The sequence below is a fragment of the Symphodus melops genome (genome assembly GCF_947650265.1).
Source record: "Symphodus melops genome assembly, chromosome: 8".
NCBI classification, from domain to species: Eukaryota; Metazoa; Chordata; class Actinopteri; order Labriformes; family Labridae; genus Symphodus; species Symphodus melops.
The window spans coordinates 17,525,758-17,541,869 of NC_136698.1; the positions used below are offsets into that span (position 1 = coordinate 17,525,758).

General features: G+C 41.3%; 2 protein-coding genes across 2 annotated transcripts in view; both read right to left on the bottom strand.

Moving 5' to 3' along the window:
• cers1 (ceramide synthase 1) overlaps positions 1–8,252 on the bottom strand; it is a 29,305-nt gene extending 21,053 nt beyond the window's left edge. The window contains exon 1 of the mRNA XM_079350654.1: positions 7,075–8,252. Within this exon, the coding sequence (XP_079206780.1) occupies positions 7,075–7,323 (249 nt within the window). The 5' untranslated portion in view covers positions 7,324–8,252. The remainder of the gene's footprint in view (positions 1–7,074) is intronic.
• Positions 8,253–8,431: 179 nt separating this feature from the next.
• cope (COPI coat complex subunit epsilon) lies at positions 8,432–15,338 on the bottom strand. The gene is made up of 10 exons (XM_079350673.1): positions 15,176–15,338; positions 14,968–15,030; positions 14,751–14,851; positions 12,968–13,120; positions 12,586–12,639; positions 12,245–12,326; positions 11,755–11,910; positions 10,134–10,202; positions 9,144–9,218; positions 8,432–8,887 (listed from the first exon to the last, which is right to left on the bottom strand). The coding sequence occupies exons 1-10, from the start codon at positions 15,275–15,277 to the stop codon at positions 8,834–8,836; spliced, it is 909 nt and encodes a 302-aa protein (XP_079206799.1). The 5' UTR covers positions 15,278–15,338; the 3' UTR covers positions 8,432–8,833.
• Between the last annotated feature and the right edge of the window lie 774 nt (positions 15,339–16,112).

The window sequence follows — 16,112 nt, forward strand, 5'->3', positions numbered from 1 at the left end:
GAGCTTTCAGCTCACTTATTCTCTCCAGTGGCATGCTTCATATTCTATTATCCTGGAGTCTAAATGTCTTCCTGGCAGTGGATTATTCTTCAACGGTTCTTCTTCTATTTTATTCATTTATACACCAAGGATGTTGTATTGGCGGGGGATGGTATTTGTCCTCTCCACTGGTACCAACCTTACTTTGCTACCCTGCCGCATGTACTTTCCACACGACAAGAAAAATCAACAGAGTTAAAACAAACTGAAGCAAACAAAAGGCATGCAGCGTGATCTCTGTCGGATGAAGCACGACATCGACTTCTTGTTATTTTGCCGCGAGCGACAAAACTCGAGCTTGTGATGTGGGACTATTTATACAAGTGTCTGATGACTTTGGTAGAACGTGTTTTCTGTCTGTTCTGTCGTATATATCTTTAAAAACCTCGGTGCGAAAACAATCCTCCTTTTGCTTCTGTATTAGTTAAAAGAACAAGAAGAGTGAGTGCGGTATTAAGAGACTAAATGGGAGAGTCTCAATGAAGTGTTAAGATATTCACTCAAGCTGCTCCCTGTTCAAGCTGACGGCTAGGAGACATATGGCTGCCATTCATTATGCACTAACCATGCCGACTAGCAACACAGAGTTGAAAAGAGTGTGCACTGGTATAAAAGTGTGTGTGTGTGTGTGTGTGTGTGTGTTCAACAGGACAATCTATGTGTGCATCAACAAGCAACAGTTCACAAGCTCACCATAATCATCCACCCACAGACAATCTAAAGCTTGTTCCACACTCTCCAACACGCTGGCGTTCATGGACAAACAGCAGAGATACGTGTTTTATAACTTACCTTCATGTACCCTTACATATTTTAAATGGAGTGAATGACTCTCTAAGCTAATAAATGGTTAGTCATGCTGTCTTTCTTTTGAATCCAAAGTGGCCACAATGATGTTGACTCATATTGTTTTTGAATAAATGTGCACACATGCGTTGAAAACAAATGATAACAAACGCAAAGTGGGATGATGAACTTCAAGCTGCCCACGCACTGTGCTAGTACGTTCTAGTTGCTGAGTTCAGGATTGAATGAGTTTTCCCCGTTTTCTTAAATTGACAATCAAATTGATTTGAAGGGAGAGAGAGGGGAAAGCCATGCAGGAAAGCAACCCCAGGCCGGACCAGAACCCGGGCCTCCAGTCTGGAGGACCAGATCCTCCCGACATGAGGCGCACCCACCAATGTGTTACACAGTGCTTTACTGTTCTTCATGTGTTACACACTCAGCCTGACTTTGTGGGACCTTGTTTCTTCGAGGTCTAAAATATTCCACGCAGCTGAATCATCTTTCTCTTTTACCACATTGCATTTGCTCCTCTCTTCCTCCTCAGCCATTGCGCGACTGCCTATCATCAAAGTTGCCACATAATTGATGCAATCTAAATGAAAAGTTTCAGTGCTGAATATTGGGCTTGTGTCCCAAAAAAAAAAAAATTGGAATGCTTTCAGGTTTTTAGGCAGACTTTTTTTAAGCATGTTCATACCTTTTTGAGATTGACACTAAAAATCAACTGCAGTCTGACTCGGAGCTGCCCCTGTTCTGACGTCTCTACACCCAGCTACTTGCTAGTTGTTGGTGACTGTGCTGAGGACTGATGATTCTTGTAGCTGATGACATTCTGGAGACCTGAACATGCTGCTTCAATCACGACCTCCGCATCCTGAAAACAGGATTTTTATTGCCAAACAGATAAGTGACCGAGCTCCGTATCATAACACCCGTTTTACTCATGTTTAGAAGAATTTGAACACATTCTGAAACTATACAGCTTTCGATGGAGAATTGTGCTCGTAGTCAACGACCACACGGTTGCTTGAACTTTTGTCACAGTATGTGTGCATATGATTTTTCAAGCCAGATTTACAGGGTGCTGAAACATCGTCAAAATATCTTTCATTCTTTGCGAAGATGTCACGGCTGTCAGAGCTCCTTAAGGGTAAAAAGAAAGGTGCGTTAGGTGTCGTCACTTTGACTCATTTTATTAGAACAACCTTTTTTTAATCACTGCCAGACGTGAGCTTGTTAACCTTAAGATCCAAAACACTCCCAATCCTCTGGTCTGGGCTGAACAGCTAAGTTGCTATGCAAAACCCAAAAGCAAAAGAGAGGGGAGAGAGGGACAGTGAGGGAAGAAAAGAGGAAAGCTATTTACATCACATTTAAAAGAGGATAGTGCACTTGTGAGGCTGCACCGGACTTTTCTAAAGATCGGAGGGAGGAAAACCTGAGAGAGTTCAACTGTTCCAAATGAATCCCAAGAATACTTCTGAGATACTACACTTGACAAAAGTAAAGAGAGAGATCCAAAACATTATAAACACCCCATACACACAAGCACGATAGGCACGTAGGAAAAAATTCACTTTGGTTTCCTTTGACCACTTGCTCTCTTTCACTATTATAGAGAGGAGAGACAGCTGCCAAGTGTGAGTCCTGCACTGACAGTGTGCTTTTGTCTGCCTGTCCATAGTGTCTATCCAGAGACGAGTAAGTGAGACACATACTGAGAGGAAGAGAGAAACATTGAGAGGCGGCCACAGCAGCGGTCAAGGCCTCACAGCGCATTCCAGCTATCGAGAAAAGAGTTCGACTGTCACAGTCGGCAAACAGAGCTGATTCATGGTGCTTCTTTGTAGCTGGTGCTACATATGGCTGCTCTGGCTATGATTCACCGTATTAAAGAGAGCACAGCCACCCCCCTGTTCTTCCTTCAGCGGAATAATTTATAGACCTGCTGTCTGCTTTGTATGACTACAGCAACTCCAGGATCAGTCTCTATAACGTGTAGAGTCCTTTACCAACTTGGTTTTTAAATGCTGAAAACGTATGAAAATTTATCAGCTAATAGTTTGGCATTGAGATGTTAAGACTATGACATCTTTAATTGTCATGTAATGTTTAAATAACAGCCAAAAAGTAAATGTATTGAATCAAGACTCATAGTAAGGAGAAGACAGAAAATCACAGAATCATTAAAAACATGGACTACAGCTTTTTTTTTTAAAAAAAAAAGGCCAAGTTCACTGTCATACCGACACCCTGCTTTACTTCCAAACATTTGCAGATGCTGGTTTGATTGAGGAGATATCTTTGTGTGTGTGTGTGTGGGGGGGGGGGCTGACACTAATGTGAAAATATGTGTGAATAATGTATGACACAATGAAGCTCTCCAAGCAATATATCAAGTGACAATAAGATGTGATGACAACTTATTTAGCCAACTGACGTAAGGAGAGGAGAGGAGAGGAGAGGAGAGGAGAGGAGAGGAGAGGAGGGGAGAGGAGAGGAGAGGAGAGGAGAGGAGAGGAGAGGAGAGGAGGGGAGAGGAGAGGAGAGGAGAGGAGAGGAGGGGAGAGGAGAGGAGAGGAGGGGAGGGGAGAGGAGAGGAGAGGAGAGGAGAGGAGAGGAGAGGAGAGGAGGGGAGAGGAGGAGAGGAGAGGAGAGGAGAGGAGAGGAGAGGAGAGGAGGGGAGAGGAGAGGAGAGGAGGGGAGCATAAAAATCAATCTCCATTTACAATTGCACACAATCAGTGTCAAAATTACAAGCAAGTTTCACCTGAGTGGGCACTTTTAGCTGAATGGATAGCACTTCCCCGTCACCACAAATCCAGTATCAGGTGTCTCACTGCGGCTAATGTAAGACAATGAGCAGGGGCTTAGTGGAACGTGATCTGGGATACGTGGTCGAGTACCTTGTCAAACCTCAGGCTGCTTTCACATTTAGAACAACAGCAGGCGATGAGGTGCTACTCAGCTGCTCTATGCAGGAAGATAAGCTCTGCAACGAGGATGGAGCTGGCAAGCACTACTGCTCTCCTCTTCGAGTCACTGCCTCTGTGTCTGTGTGTGTGCGTGTGTGTCTGTGTGTGTGTGTGTGTGTGGGGCTAAGGGAGGCATTTAAGAGAGTGGTTATAAACTGCTGCTACTGGAGAGGTTTGGCCACAGCTTGAGCAAAGAGTGTTTTTCCGTCTTCAAAATGCGTGCTCTTATAAATGTTCAAGTGGCCACATATCGCTATGCGTGTAAGCGCTGATTTTCTTCTACCAACATATGCGTGTTATTGGGTGTGTGTATGAAATTGTGTTAATGATTGGCTGTTGCATGCTGAGTCAGCAGACTTGGCCCCAGCGACACAACCCCTCTGTCCACTTCTCTTCTCCCTTCCTTCCTTCCTCTCTCGCTCCTCTCTCTCTCTCTCTCTCTCGCTCCTCTCTCTCTCTCTCTCTCTCTCTCTCTCTCTTCCGCCTCTGTTTTATTTATCCCCTCCCTTCTTCTAACCCAGTGTCATTACTCTGCGATTCACGAAAGCTTTATACTCATACATCAGGAAGTTGCACATGCTTGCTTTTGACATCCAAAACTTATGCAAAAACAGACCCATCTGAAACCTCAGATGATGACAAACACAACCCCACGCAAGGTTGTAGATGTAGCTCGTAAAAAACCCCAGCAGCATTTACATCAAGCAGGCTCAGACACATTGAACTGCTTTGACAGAGATGTGCAGAGCAAAGTTAAAAGAATGAGGAAGGAACGCAGCCATACAGTACATGCCACACAAAATGTGTGAGACTACGAGGTTTGTAAAACATTTTTTTTACAAATCTCTGTTCAGGAGGTAAATGGTAAGCTTTACTGGAATACTCAGTTTTAGTTTTAGGAGGTTCTGATGCTTCCTTGTGGAACAATAACCATCAAGAATCTTATCAACAAGCTGCGTCTCGTTCGACATGTGCTCCTCTCACTTGTTCACACAGGCAAAAAGAACAGGAGTAAAACACGATGAAAACCCCTTGCTCCACCACAGACTGCTTTGCACAGATGGAAACCTTTTGACCCAAGTTTTCTTGAATTAACGGCTTTAAAAATAGATCCATTCAACATCCGAAAGCAGTCACTCGATGCATGAAGAGCCAGCTGGGTCCAGTTGACAAATAATGAAGATACATAAAACTTAGCAACCAAAGCGAACTGCATTTGACTAACAAATGTCCAAGTGGACATTAATGCCGATGAAACCATTCTTCGAGCTTCATGTTTTCATAGAACAACCCTTTCATGGTAACAACACCATAGCAGGGTAAGATTACACAGAGTTTTGTTCCCTGATGTCTAAGCCAATATTTAATGTCCATGAGGTTAAATGAGCTCTGAACCTATTGAAGTGTTTGTGCTCATCATTGTCCATGCTATGATATTTGTTGTGCTCACACCGTTTGACTGCTAGTTCACCTCACCACGCACCAGAGCTTATGAAAATGTGTATTACAACACAGAGAAAACTACCCGTACCATTATTACATACAGGAACTATTACAGCACTTTAAATCCTAGTTTGTGCTCTGCTCAGGTCATGTAGTCTTATCATTCTGATGAGACAGCGAAGGTTTTTTCGTGATGACCAGCGTAAGTAATTGGATGGCGTTTGAGGAGCATGGCGGGCCTAACACTGTAAAGGTGATATTACACATTAAATAACGAGGGGCACACTGGCTTATTGTTATGTCCCCTGGAACAAGAAAAAAAAGATCCAGCCACATCCTTCTCAGCCGTTAAAGTATCTAGGTCATTAATATGGCCCATCCCATACTGTTCCATAGGGGAAACCCACAGAGACCCCCCCCCCAACATAATGTGTGTGTGTGTGTGTGGGGGGGGGGGGGGGGGGGGACAGGCCTCATTCCTTGCATTTTCAGGCCACATCTGGTTTCAAATATGGGGCCCTGGACTACATTGTACTACAGTAACACCATCATCAGAGCATCCACCACGTGGAGACACTCCACCCCCACCCATAATCATGGCAGAGTAATGAGCTACATTCAGGCTATCGCTGGGAGAAGGAGCCCCTCCCTGCTTTGGGTGGAGGTACTCGGGACTCAGCTGGGTGAAGGGAATATAGGAGTCCTGGGCATCGAGCCAGTCTATCAGAGCATTGGTAGCCTGCGCGTCTGTTCTCTCTGTAAGGGGAAGAATGATGCTGCCATGACGCTTGAAGAGACACTGCAGTTTAGTAAGTGCTCATCCTCAGGTGACTAAAGAAAGGCAGGCCTTTACTCTCCTTGATATGAGCGTGTAAATGTCACGATGGTCCCATTTCTCAAATAAAAGCCATTCATGTGATGTAAATGCATTGACCGGCTAATAGAACATCAATACATTTGTTTACAACAGAGATTTGGTTTTTTTTTGTTCTCACAGGTTTCAAACCGGAGTAACCTCTCCTCTTTATGGAAGATGTCAAAGTGCAACACAGACAAGTGTGTTGCAAGGCAGTTATCACATCACAACGACTGATCGCTTTGAATCTGTGCTCCAAAAAGTGTTCAATAAAAAAAAATGAAGGATTGTATCAACTTCTGCAGCATCTGGATGAAATGTACGTTTGGCTTGTAGTCACAGCATAACATTTATAAAACATACATATACATACTATTATCGTGTTCAAATTCACCTGAAAAACCATATTAGTAATCTAGCCTAAGATTACTAAACTGAATAACTCAAAATGAAGAAAGGTTCTTTGATTTTAGTTTAAGTTTGTGCAGTCTTTATTTGCATTAGCAGGGTCGTTATGTCTTTAGCAATAAAGTGACAGAAGGTGTCTTTGTATGAGCTTTCTGTTGAGATAAATGAGTTAATGGATAAAAATGTACCAGTAAGAGATCCCTCATATTATCATCTTCGTGTAGTATTTTGTTGCACCTGGTCAAGTCACATGTTTGCTCAACACAAGTGCAGATAAGGTTGTTCACTGGCTTTATCTGTACCTACAACACATGGATCTAATATGTGGTCGGTACGGTGTAATGCTTACAACACACCTTGAGTTTGCGTCTGCAGCTCAGAGCATGTTGCTCCTGAGGGAGGGGAAGGCTCCGAGGCCACACTTAGTGCAGATCTGTGGCTCTAATTAGAGGAAGAATCCACTAAGCCCGGTAATTAATGGTGTCAGTGTGTTTTGGGAGTGTGTGTGTGTGTGTGTGTGTGTGTGTGTGTGTGTGTGTGTGTGTGTGTGTGTGTGTCACCCACCTTAAACAGACTTTCTGTCAGTCCACGTCTGACCTGCGTCCACAAAAAGGCGCAAAAGAAGAAGAGGGCGATTTCGGTCAGTGTAATGTAAGCGTTATCCAAGAGAGTCCGTTTGGAGAGCTCGAGCCCGCACGTGCTACAGTCTCTCCATGCGCCCAACATAACGGTGGAGGCTCTGCTGATGAGGTCTAAGTATCCCGGCATGGGCTCCACTTCCACCGGCGCTTCTTCCCCGGTGTCGCTGCCCATTGTGATGCGGCGGCGGCGGCGACGCAGCAGACGGAACAAAAAACGAGCAATAAAAAAAAAACACAGAGGAAGAGAGCAAAGGAGCTGTACTGTCCAGACTGTGTGACTAATCCGCCAACCAGCTTGTTAGCTAGCCTAAAAACGCTAAAACAAGCTTATCTAACCAGCTTAACCTCTTCAGTAGCCTAATTCTTTGTTGTCCAAATTAAGACATGGGCCCACTCTTCGCCTTCACAACACTTTTATGAATGATATCGGGGCCCACCGGATCTGAAAAAAAGAAACCCATCCAATCGGCTGTGTGACTGTATTTGATAATCACATAGATCAATAATTAGACGGGGATTGTACAGTTAGTCAGAGCCATCAGCGCCTGTATGCAGGTTTCTTCTGATCATCATTCCGCTATTCACACACAGCTCGTCCTGGTTAGCCGCCTAGCTACGTTCAATCACACACAGCGCACACAATGGCGTGTGGTCCAGCATTTGGCAGCGGCTTCAAAAGCTAGCTATCTATTTGAATAAATTAACCTAAAGGGTAATATAGCACACATACGGTACATGAACGGATTCAGTTTGAGATGTGTCGTATCGGTCACCTTTTACAGCGCCAAACCTCCGCAGACAGACACATGCGTTGATTACTGTGCCGCTGTGCTGTCACCTCCGTCGCTCATCTCTCTGCCCGTTATTCTTATATAAGGTCCGTGTGAACCGCCACAGCAGACCGGAGACAACCAGGGGAAGCTCATTCGTAGCAAAGTTATTCCAGTGAAGAGGAGGAAGGATTGTAAATAAAGAAGAAAATGATCCTTTCAGGAGGCTGTCGTTGCCTCCTCTCCTCCGCTACTGTAAACGTGTTCAACGCTGCGTTTTGACAAGTCGCGCGCTCTGCGTAAAGATTCAACTGGTACGTTAACAAGAGGAGAGAGAGAGAAACGCACACAGGGGCGTGACGTAACAAGGGGGAGCAATCTCCTATCTGAACCCTCTGCTTGAACCGCTGAAGGGTTAAAAAAGGATAACTTAAAGAGACAGTGCACGCAACTGTTAGATACAAGATGACACGTAAGACTCTTTTTTAATGTCGTACACACGTTTCAGAGAGCACACACACAACATTTTTGTTTGTTTATTTATTTGTTTTTAAATGGTGTTTGCAGGAGCTGTTTTACCCTCACAGCAAACACTCAACAAAAACACAAGACATAGTTACTAGACATTGTTCATTATTTCAAAGGGAATGTTTCCATTAAACAGTTGAGTTTATGTCAAAGAGAAATGAACATTTATACAGAATGAATATACAAATAAAGATGTGTTTTCTCTGCATCCGAGTTTGGATAATTTATCTTATGGTTTAAATAAAATAGCCAAATATCAATCAAACCGATTTTTTTCTCACAAGTAAAAAATATCAAATTTAAAGAGAGAAAGGGGAGACTGTTGACTTTGCATGATGTTATACTGAAGTCCATTAGCGATAGGTCTCAGTGAGAGCTGCTGTCTTATGCTGTAGCAGTTGGAGCGTACTGCATCACTAGTCTGTCAAACTCATTCTCCTGCAATAAAATCAAAGAGTAGAGGAAACAGTTACACATAAGGAACACATTAAACATTTGGAACAGTTGTAAATCACATGCTGTCTTTAGTAACACTACAACCCAGTTAAAACACGTTTATGTACATCTGTGTCCCAGCATAATTACAAAAGAATGTACGACAAAGGCTCAAGATACATTCTGCTCGACTTCATCTCGAGGACACCGGATTGTGCAAAACCATGAAAACAAGACAACACAACACACAGGAAGTTACCTTGGCTAAGTAGTCTCTGAGGAACGGATGGGCTCTGTGTGCGTCTTTCAGCTGAGAGAGGTAGCGATTGGTTACCTGTGAACAGAAGTTATGGATCATACATTTACAAAGTGTAAACTGGAGCCATAAAGCCCCTGTATACACATACCCATAAAGCCTGCTATACAGGCAGGGACTTAAAGACACCAAAACATAACAAAGTTCATCAACAAAAAGAAAAAATGCTCATCGGGACTCTTGAAACACAATTTTCTACCATATATAGGAAATGTTGGACAGCAATGTTTCATTGTCTTTGCATCACACTTGGGTTGTTGTCTTTTCTCACTACTACCAAGTGTTTTAGGCTCTGCTGGAAGGTTATTTATTTGTTTGTCCATACTGTTAAACTTCAAAGTGAAACTAAATTTATGCTGTGGCAAACTTCAATATGAACTCTCTTGAAGGCAAATATATGATGTGTTTTACAGAGTAAAACTTGAATGTGACTATCAACTACCAAGAGGCTGGCTGTTTTGCTGAAATTTCACACCTTACTAATACTGCAGTTAACCTTGAGGGCCATGTGTTAATCAGCTGTAATCACACGTGGAAACTTTTGACCTATGCTCTATGTCAGTGTTCTATTGCATTACTATCAAGATCATCAAACGTAAAACAGATAGAGTCTTTATCCTTTTGAACTCTGAATTCATGACTGGATAACACACACACAGCACTAAACCAGAAGAAATGCTTAGGTGACACTTCTCGCGATAGAGGACTAATGCAATCAAGAAATTGCCTGGTTGAATGCTTTCGCCTGCTTTAATCAAAGCAAACACTGATAAAATCGCTGAGGAGAGCATCTTGGACTCCAAGCGCAGTTTGTCATTGGAGAAAGATTTTCAAGTCGGTTTTGACTGAGGATGAGTTTGTCTTAAGAAAATGCTTAACTGATGAACGTTAAAAGAGGCCCCTCCTTAACAGCAGAGAAGTCCAAAGTCTCACCTCAGGAGCTTTGCCCAGGTGCTGAGTAAGCACAATTAGGTTGATCAACGTCTCAGGGTGGCTGCTGTCCTAAAGGGGGGGAGAGAGAATGACAAGAGATGGACAAATACAAAGTTAGTCATTGTCATAGAGAGCACAGAAGCCTTGAAGAAAAGCAGAGGAAAAACAGCAAGAGAGAAGAGAACCTTTGGTTGATTATCTTTCATCAGGTCCAATATTTTTGATGAATAACTAAATAATTTTGATTTCTCCTATCACAATAACAGCAGGGTGGTTAATCTAGCTTTTGTGCAGCTTTGCGGACAAAAGTTAACATCCCACATGAATGGATATATATGTATAAGTCTACATATGCATGCATTATTTTGACATTACTTCTGGTAATGTTTTCAGGTTGTTTATTGTTGTATTGCCATTGAAGCATTTTTCTACTTTGTGCAGGCACATACTTCATTCCACAGGTGAAATTGTTCTTGTGTTCTTTCTGCTGAATGGAAGAGAACATGACTAAATATTCAGCCTGTGATTGTTGAACCAGTAAACTTTGTGTTGGGCTGTCCAATCAAGTCATCAATGAACAGCCTGCCCCAATGAGGCAAGAGGACAGCAAACCTTTGTTTGGAAAAAAAAAAAACTGATCAACATTTACCTTAAGCTTCACTAGTTTATCGAAACAAGTTGTTTTGTTTTTGCGGCACTCAAGAAAGGCCTTTTAGTTTCTGTTTAACTCAGGTCTGGTTTTATTATTCATTATCAATCATAGTGCAATTAAAATAAAAACAGATCTGCGCGGCAGACAGCCTCTAGGTTAGTTAGTCCCCATGTACGGAGTCCTTCCTCACACTCTCTCTCTCTCTCCCCCAGATGTCTCTTGTTAAGGACAAGAAATGAATACTTTGGACTTTGAAAGAGTATGTGGTGCCATCTGCTGCTACAATGTGAGACAGGCACTAAAAGAACACCAACATAACACGGGTACACTTGCGCTGTTTTCACTCGGGGCTGCGTCCATAAACTATATTTAAGGCTGTACGTGGTATTACACAGGCCTTCATCTAAATGTAAAAGTGTCTTGAAGTGTTGAAAGTATCTTCAAGATAGGGCATTAACAAAAAGGGAACAAGACTATCATCTTAAGGCTTTTTGTTTGGAAAAATAAAAAAAAGGCCTTACAAGTAAAGAAAATCATATATTTATAACATTTCTTATAGCCATAAGTAAGGTCCTTTACCTGCTTTTTGTAAACATAACAATGAGCATGGTCTTGTTACCTGCTCTTTCGTTAATGTTAAAAGACAAACAGTAAGGTCCTTTACTTGCTTTTGTAAAGTGTCTCGAGACAACGCCTGTTATGAATTGACGCTATGCAAATAAAGATTGATTGATTCTAACTTAAAATAAATTATGTGATACTAGACATTTATTGTCTATACCCCCAAATCCTCTTAGATTAGTATTTTGTATTCAATTCTTGATTGGGTTTGACCTCGTAAGGAGAGGACTTTAAGGATTTAATTCTAAAGATACAAATGGATCCCCAGACACACAGAAAAGCCAATGAGAGCATCTGATGAGTATACACCAGTGAGATAATGTCATGTGTGACAGGTGGAAAAACAACCTTGTCAAGTGCCTCCTGCAGCACTCCCTCAGCCTCCTCCCACTTGTTCTGAGCCATGTAACAGGCCGCCTGCCCGTTGAGGAGCAGCAGCGTCGATGAATACTTGTCCGACATCTCCTGGAAAATGTAGTAAGCATCCTGAAGCTTCTCTCCGCCCTGGATCAACAAGCACAACGTAAACATATGCAGTAAGAACGAATCCATTCAGCAGCACTTATTACGCTGAGACGCCAGTTAAAAGAGCGAGACGTTTTCTATTTGTCTTGTAATGGAGTCATGAGGCTCTTAAGTCAGAGCGCTCTAAAAGGAGATGAGCTTTATATGGCACCAACAATTACTTCACACTATATTCCCTGCCAATCATTTCAAACCATACTCTTCCAATTTTTAGCACACAAATGATTAGGTGAACATGCAGCCTCTGCCATTTGATCTAATATGTGTTGAGTAATTCATGAAAATGTTTATTTTTAATCTCTGGTCTCCTCACCACAGCAATATTAACCCAGGCTGTGGCCAGCTGGGTGAGAGTAGCATCCTCATCCTGCTCCTGCATCTTCTTCAGCTCTTTCCTGTCAATCAGAAAGCACAGTCCCACGTCAAAAAAGACAAGATAAACGTACATGTCTTTTTTTTAATGTCAGAGCCTAAACCTGTTACCCTGCTGGAGGTTTAAAAAAAAAGAGAGAATACAATGGGGGACATGTTCACTGTCACATCACATTAGTACACACATTCCTAAAGTACCTGGATGTTTTCAATGAGTTTTCAGACAATAAAGCTGACAACAATTAAATGCAGCTTATGCACTGGTGATGAGTTTAACCATACCTGGCAAGGTCAACACGATCCAGACCGAGCAACACCTGAATGCTCATGGCCATGCTGAAAAACACAGAAACGTTCAGGTCAACTTCAGTCAGTTACAAGCCGGTGTCTTCAACATGACAGCCACCTTACAAACCCAGCGACCCATCAGAGAGTTCCTGTCAAGCGCTAACACCGAAATTTACATTTTACAAACTGCCAAACAAGATGTGAGAGAACAATGAGTGCAAAGTGAATGCAAATTCATGCAAATGATGTTCATGTCTGACACATGTTTTAATAACAGTTTGTTTTTCTGCTGATGTATTAACTTGGAATATGTCAAGATTGTAAACAAACAAATCCTGCTAAGATGTTTTCAAATTAAATGTTAAACCTCTCTTACCACTCCAGACTTTCTCCCTGGTGCAAAGTCCTCAGAGCAGCATCACTGTTCAGCTCATGGTAGTAGATGGACGCAGCCATCAGGAGGAAGGTGGTGTTGGCAGCATCCACACTCTTGGCCATCTTTTTTTCCAGATCAGCAACAATTGCATCCCTGCCAGGAGAAATAAAAAACAGAATAAGGATTTTACACTCAAGAGAAACTTTGCACCAACATAATGTACTACTAATGTATGCGTAGTATTCTGTAATTATAATAATCATAACCGTCTCTGATGAAGCCAACACTTTCTCTTCATAGAAAGGAGCGGGTAAAAGACCTTATTTATTGTTGTATTAACTACAAAGACACAACATTAATCCATCATGAGCACTAAGAAATATTTAAGTTACAGTGGCAAGATGACACTTCCTTTGAGAAACCTCGAGCAGAGCTCAGGCTAAACAGCAAACTGCTGGAACTGTGTTGGGCTCACACTGCGGGATAGAGGATGAAGGACAAGGACAGACAAACAACAACAATGAATAAGGTAGAGTTACAGCTATAATGTCACTTATAATGTAAACTGTATGTGGAGATGGCCCAACGAATAGATGTCATGAATCCCTCTATCCCAGCTATCTGAGGCACGAGCAGTCATAGCTGCTGTCAACACCTCTGAACCAGAGAACAGTAACAACTGAAACAAGACGATACGGACCAAAACTCACATCTTCATATTTTTTTCGTTGGACGGCGATACTTTATATATAGACATGTCATATATTACCGGTCAGTTGTACAAGAAAATAAACTACCTGTTTGTGAAATTAATCAATTGGAGAGAGAGAAAGATAGAGAGAGAGAAAGAGAGAGAGAGAGGATATAGGGGAACTGGCAGCTCTACAGAAGACACATAACATTAGTTTAATGGAAGATAAACTATATTGATATTAACGATACTGTCTTGCCCTTTATCTTGCTTGAAAATATATCGATCTTAAAAACACGACATATCGCCCAGCCCTAAACTGAAACAACATTCACTGCATACGATCAAGCCTAGCAGGACATATACTTGTGTGCATGCGTGTTCTGAACACTTGCAATGTTCACTCGTCACAACATTGGCTTAGCTACACGCATGGTTAAATTTACAATGGGTAACAAAACACAAACATCATCAGCATCTGAATCAAAGTCTTTAGATTTAATTGCTCAATGTGGATTCTCCTAATTCGCATGGAGGTGGTTTGACTTTGAAAAAGACGCCAATCTGCAGGCTACATCGGAAAGCAGATGCTTTTAAAGTCAGTGATCGGAAAGCTTGACAACTACTTAGTTTTACCACCTGCAGTTTAACCACAGTGCAGACAAAATATAAATAGCTTCAGAAGTTGGCGGTTGACTAAAACTGACCAGTTGAAGTGCCTTTGGCAAAGTCATTAAGAAAACGCCTGCCTTTAGTATGACAAGAAGGGCAACAGTAGTCCTGTAGGCCGCTTTGGAATGATGTTCGCAGACCTGCACTTTTTGATCTCAGTACTTAATCTGATGATTTCACTGTTTTGTGTTACTTGAATGACTCAGGTTTAAACTAATGGATTAGTCATGTATTTCTTAAGTAGGCTTTTTTATTGATATTAACACAATCTACTTAACAAGTGCAAGCTACCACAATACAGGACTTCAACAAACATATTTTTAAATGATGTGGAAGCAAAATATAATCAATGATCCTTATGGACAAAGATATCTAATATTTCAATATGAGACAAAAGGAGTGTATGTAGTCTCACATTACCTTTTACTTTCACTGGACAGATACTCAGCAAACATCCGGACAGCCTGAAGCTCAGGTGATGAGTTGTCCTTGATATCATCCAGGACTACAGCATACTTCCTCTGCAGAGCACAACACAGAGCAGACAGATAGTGAGGCAGAGACATACACAGGAGCATGATGAGGCTAATGACAACAACTGAACTTAATACAACAAGATTTAAAAACACCGGTTTACCTGGGCAATGTAGGCTCTGTACAAAAATATGTCCCTTTCCGTCTCCTTTTCTGGCGTTGAAGGCTTTAGAAACAATGAACAGTCAAGTATTTCATAGTAAAGTAGCTGCTAACATGTTTAGCATGTTTTGCTAAAGGAAGTCGTTAGCTTCAGACGTTAAGAGTTAACAGTGGATTAATTTATAAAATTGGTGATGTTAGATACTTACCTTCACCTTTTGAGCCTCGTTAATACACTGTTGATAGCTGCCGATATAATAGGCATTTTTCACATCGAAGAGCTCATCAACATCACCCTGTTGTGCCGCCATGTTGACAACAGTGGTTCCTGACACGTAGCTAAAACACGTCAGCTTCCTGCTTCCTCCCGAGATTTCTGGGAGTTTGAGTTCAACAACAAAAACACAAATATAAATTGTAAAGGATTCTGAAGCGTCATTGTTAACATTTAATGTTGTTTTTTGTATAATGCATGGTTTATGCAAAAGACCCTTAGGAGGATAAAAATAGAAACATCTATTTTTAAACCCGTCTCGCTGTGTTAGTTATCTGTTTTTCTGTATGTTTTTGGGGCTGTTATTTTCTGCTACACTCCTGTCAGTCATTATATTTCAGACGTCCATAAGTGCATTTCTCCTATACTCCTAAATGTATGTAACCCCGTAAAAACTGTCAAAAATTATATTTACTAATAATATGTTTATGAAATTGTATTTCAAGATATCTAAGACTTTAAGTAGGATAATAATTTGATAGATGGATTTTAACAGATGTGTTTTTTCCAAGTTAAAATGCGCACTCCAAACATCCATGATATTAATTTCTATCCTCAAAGGTCATTTCAGAAATGTGTCATGTCATTTATATGGAAATTTAAATTTTGCTGTTAAAATTTCGATGTCAAAGATTGTGCTATCCAGCATCATTCTTCCTATCCAGATAATTATACCAAATATCTTACAATAGAATATTTATTTTCAAAGAAAAAACATCTAAAAAAAACATTAACTTTTTATATACCAAAATGAAAAAAAAATCCACAATAATATTATTTGAATATCTCAACTACATTTTTACTATTAAAAATGTCATATCCTCACTTCTCATTAAGGCAATATAGTCGATTCAGATTAGACATGTAGATAT

Bases quoted from the DNA above. Each gene is read 5' to 3' on its own strand.
- cope (XM_079350673.1), bottom strand. From the start codon at position 15,277: ATGGCGGCACAACAGGGTGATGTTGATGAGCTCTTCGATGTGAAAAAT. The intron at 15,031-15,175 runs GTAAGTATCTAA...TTGTTTCTAAAG, and splicing joins ACGAGGCTCAAAAGGTGAAG to CCTTCAACGCCAGAAAAGGA. The intron at 12,640-12,967 runs GTAAGAGAGGTT...TGTGTTTTTCAG, and splicing joins CAGGGAGAAAGTCTGGAGTG to CATGGCCATGAGCATTCAGG.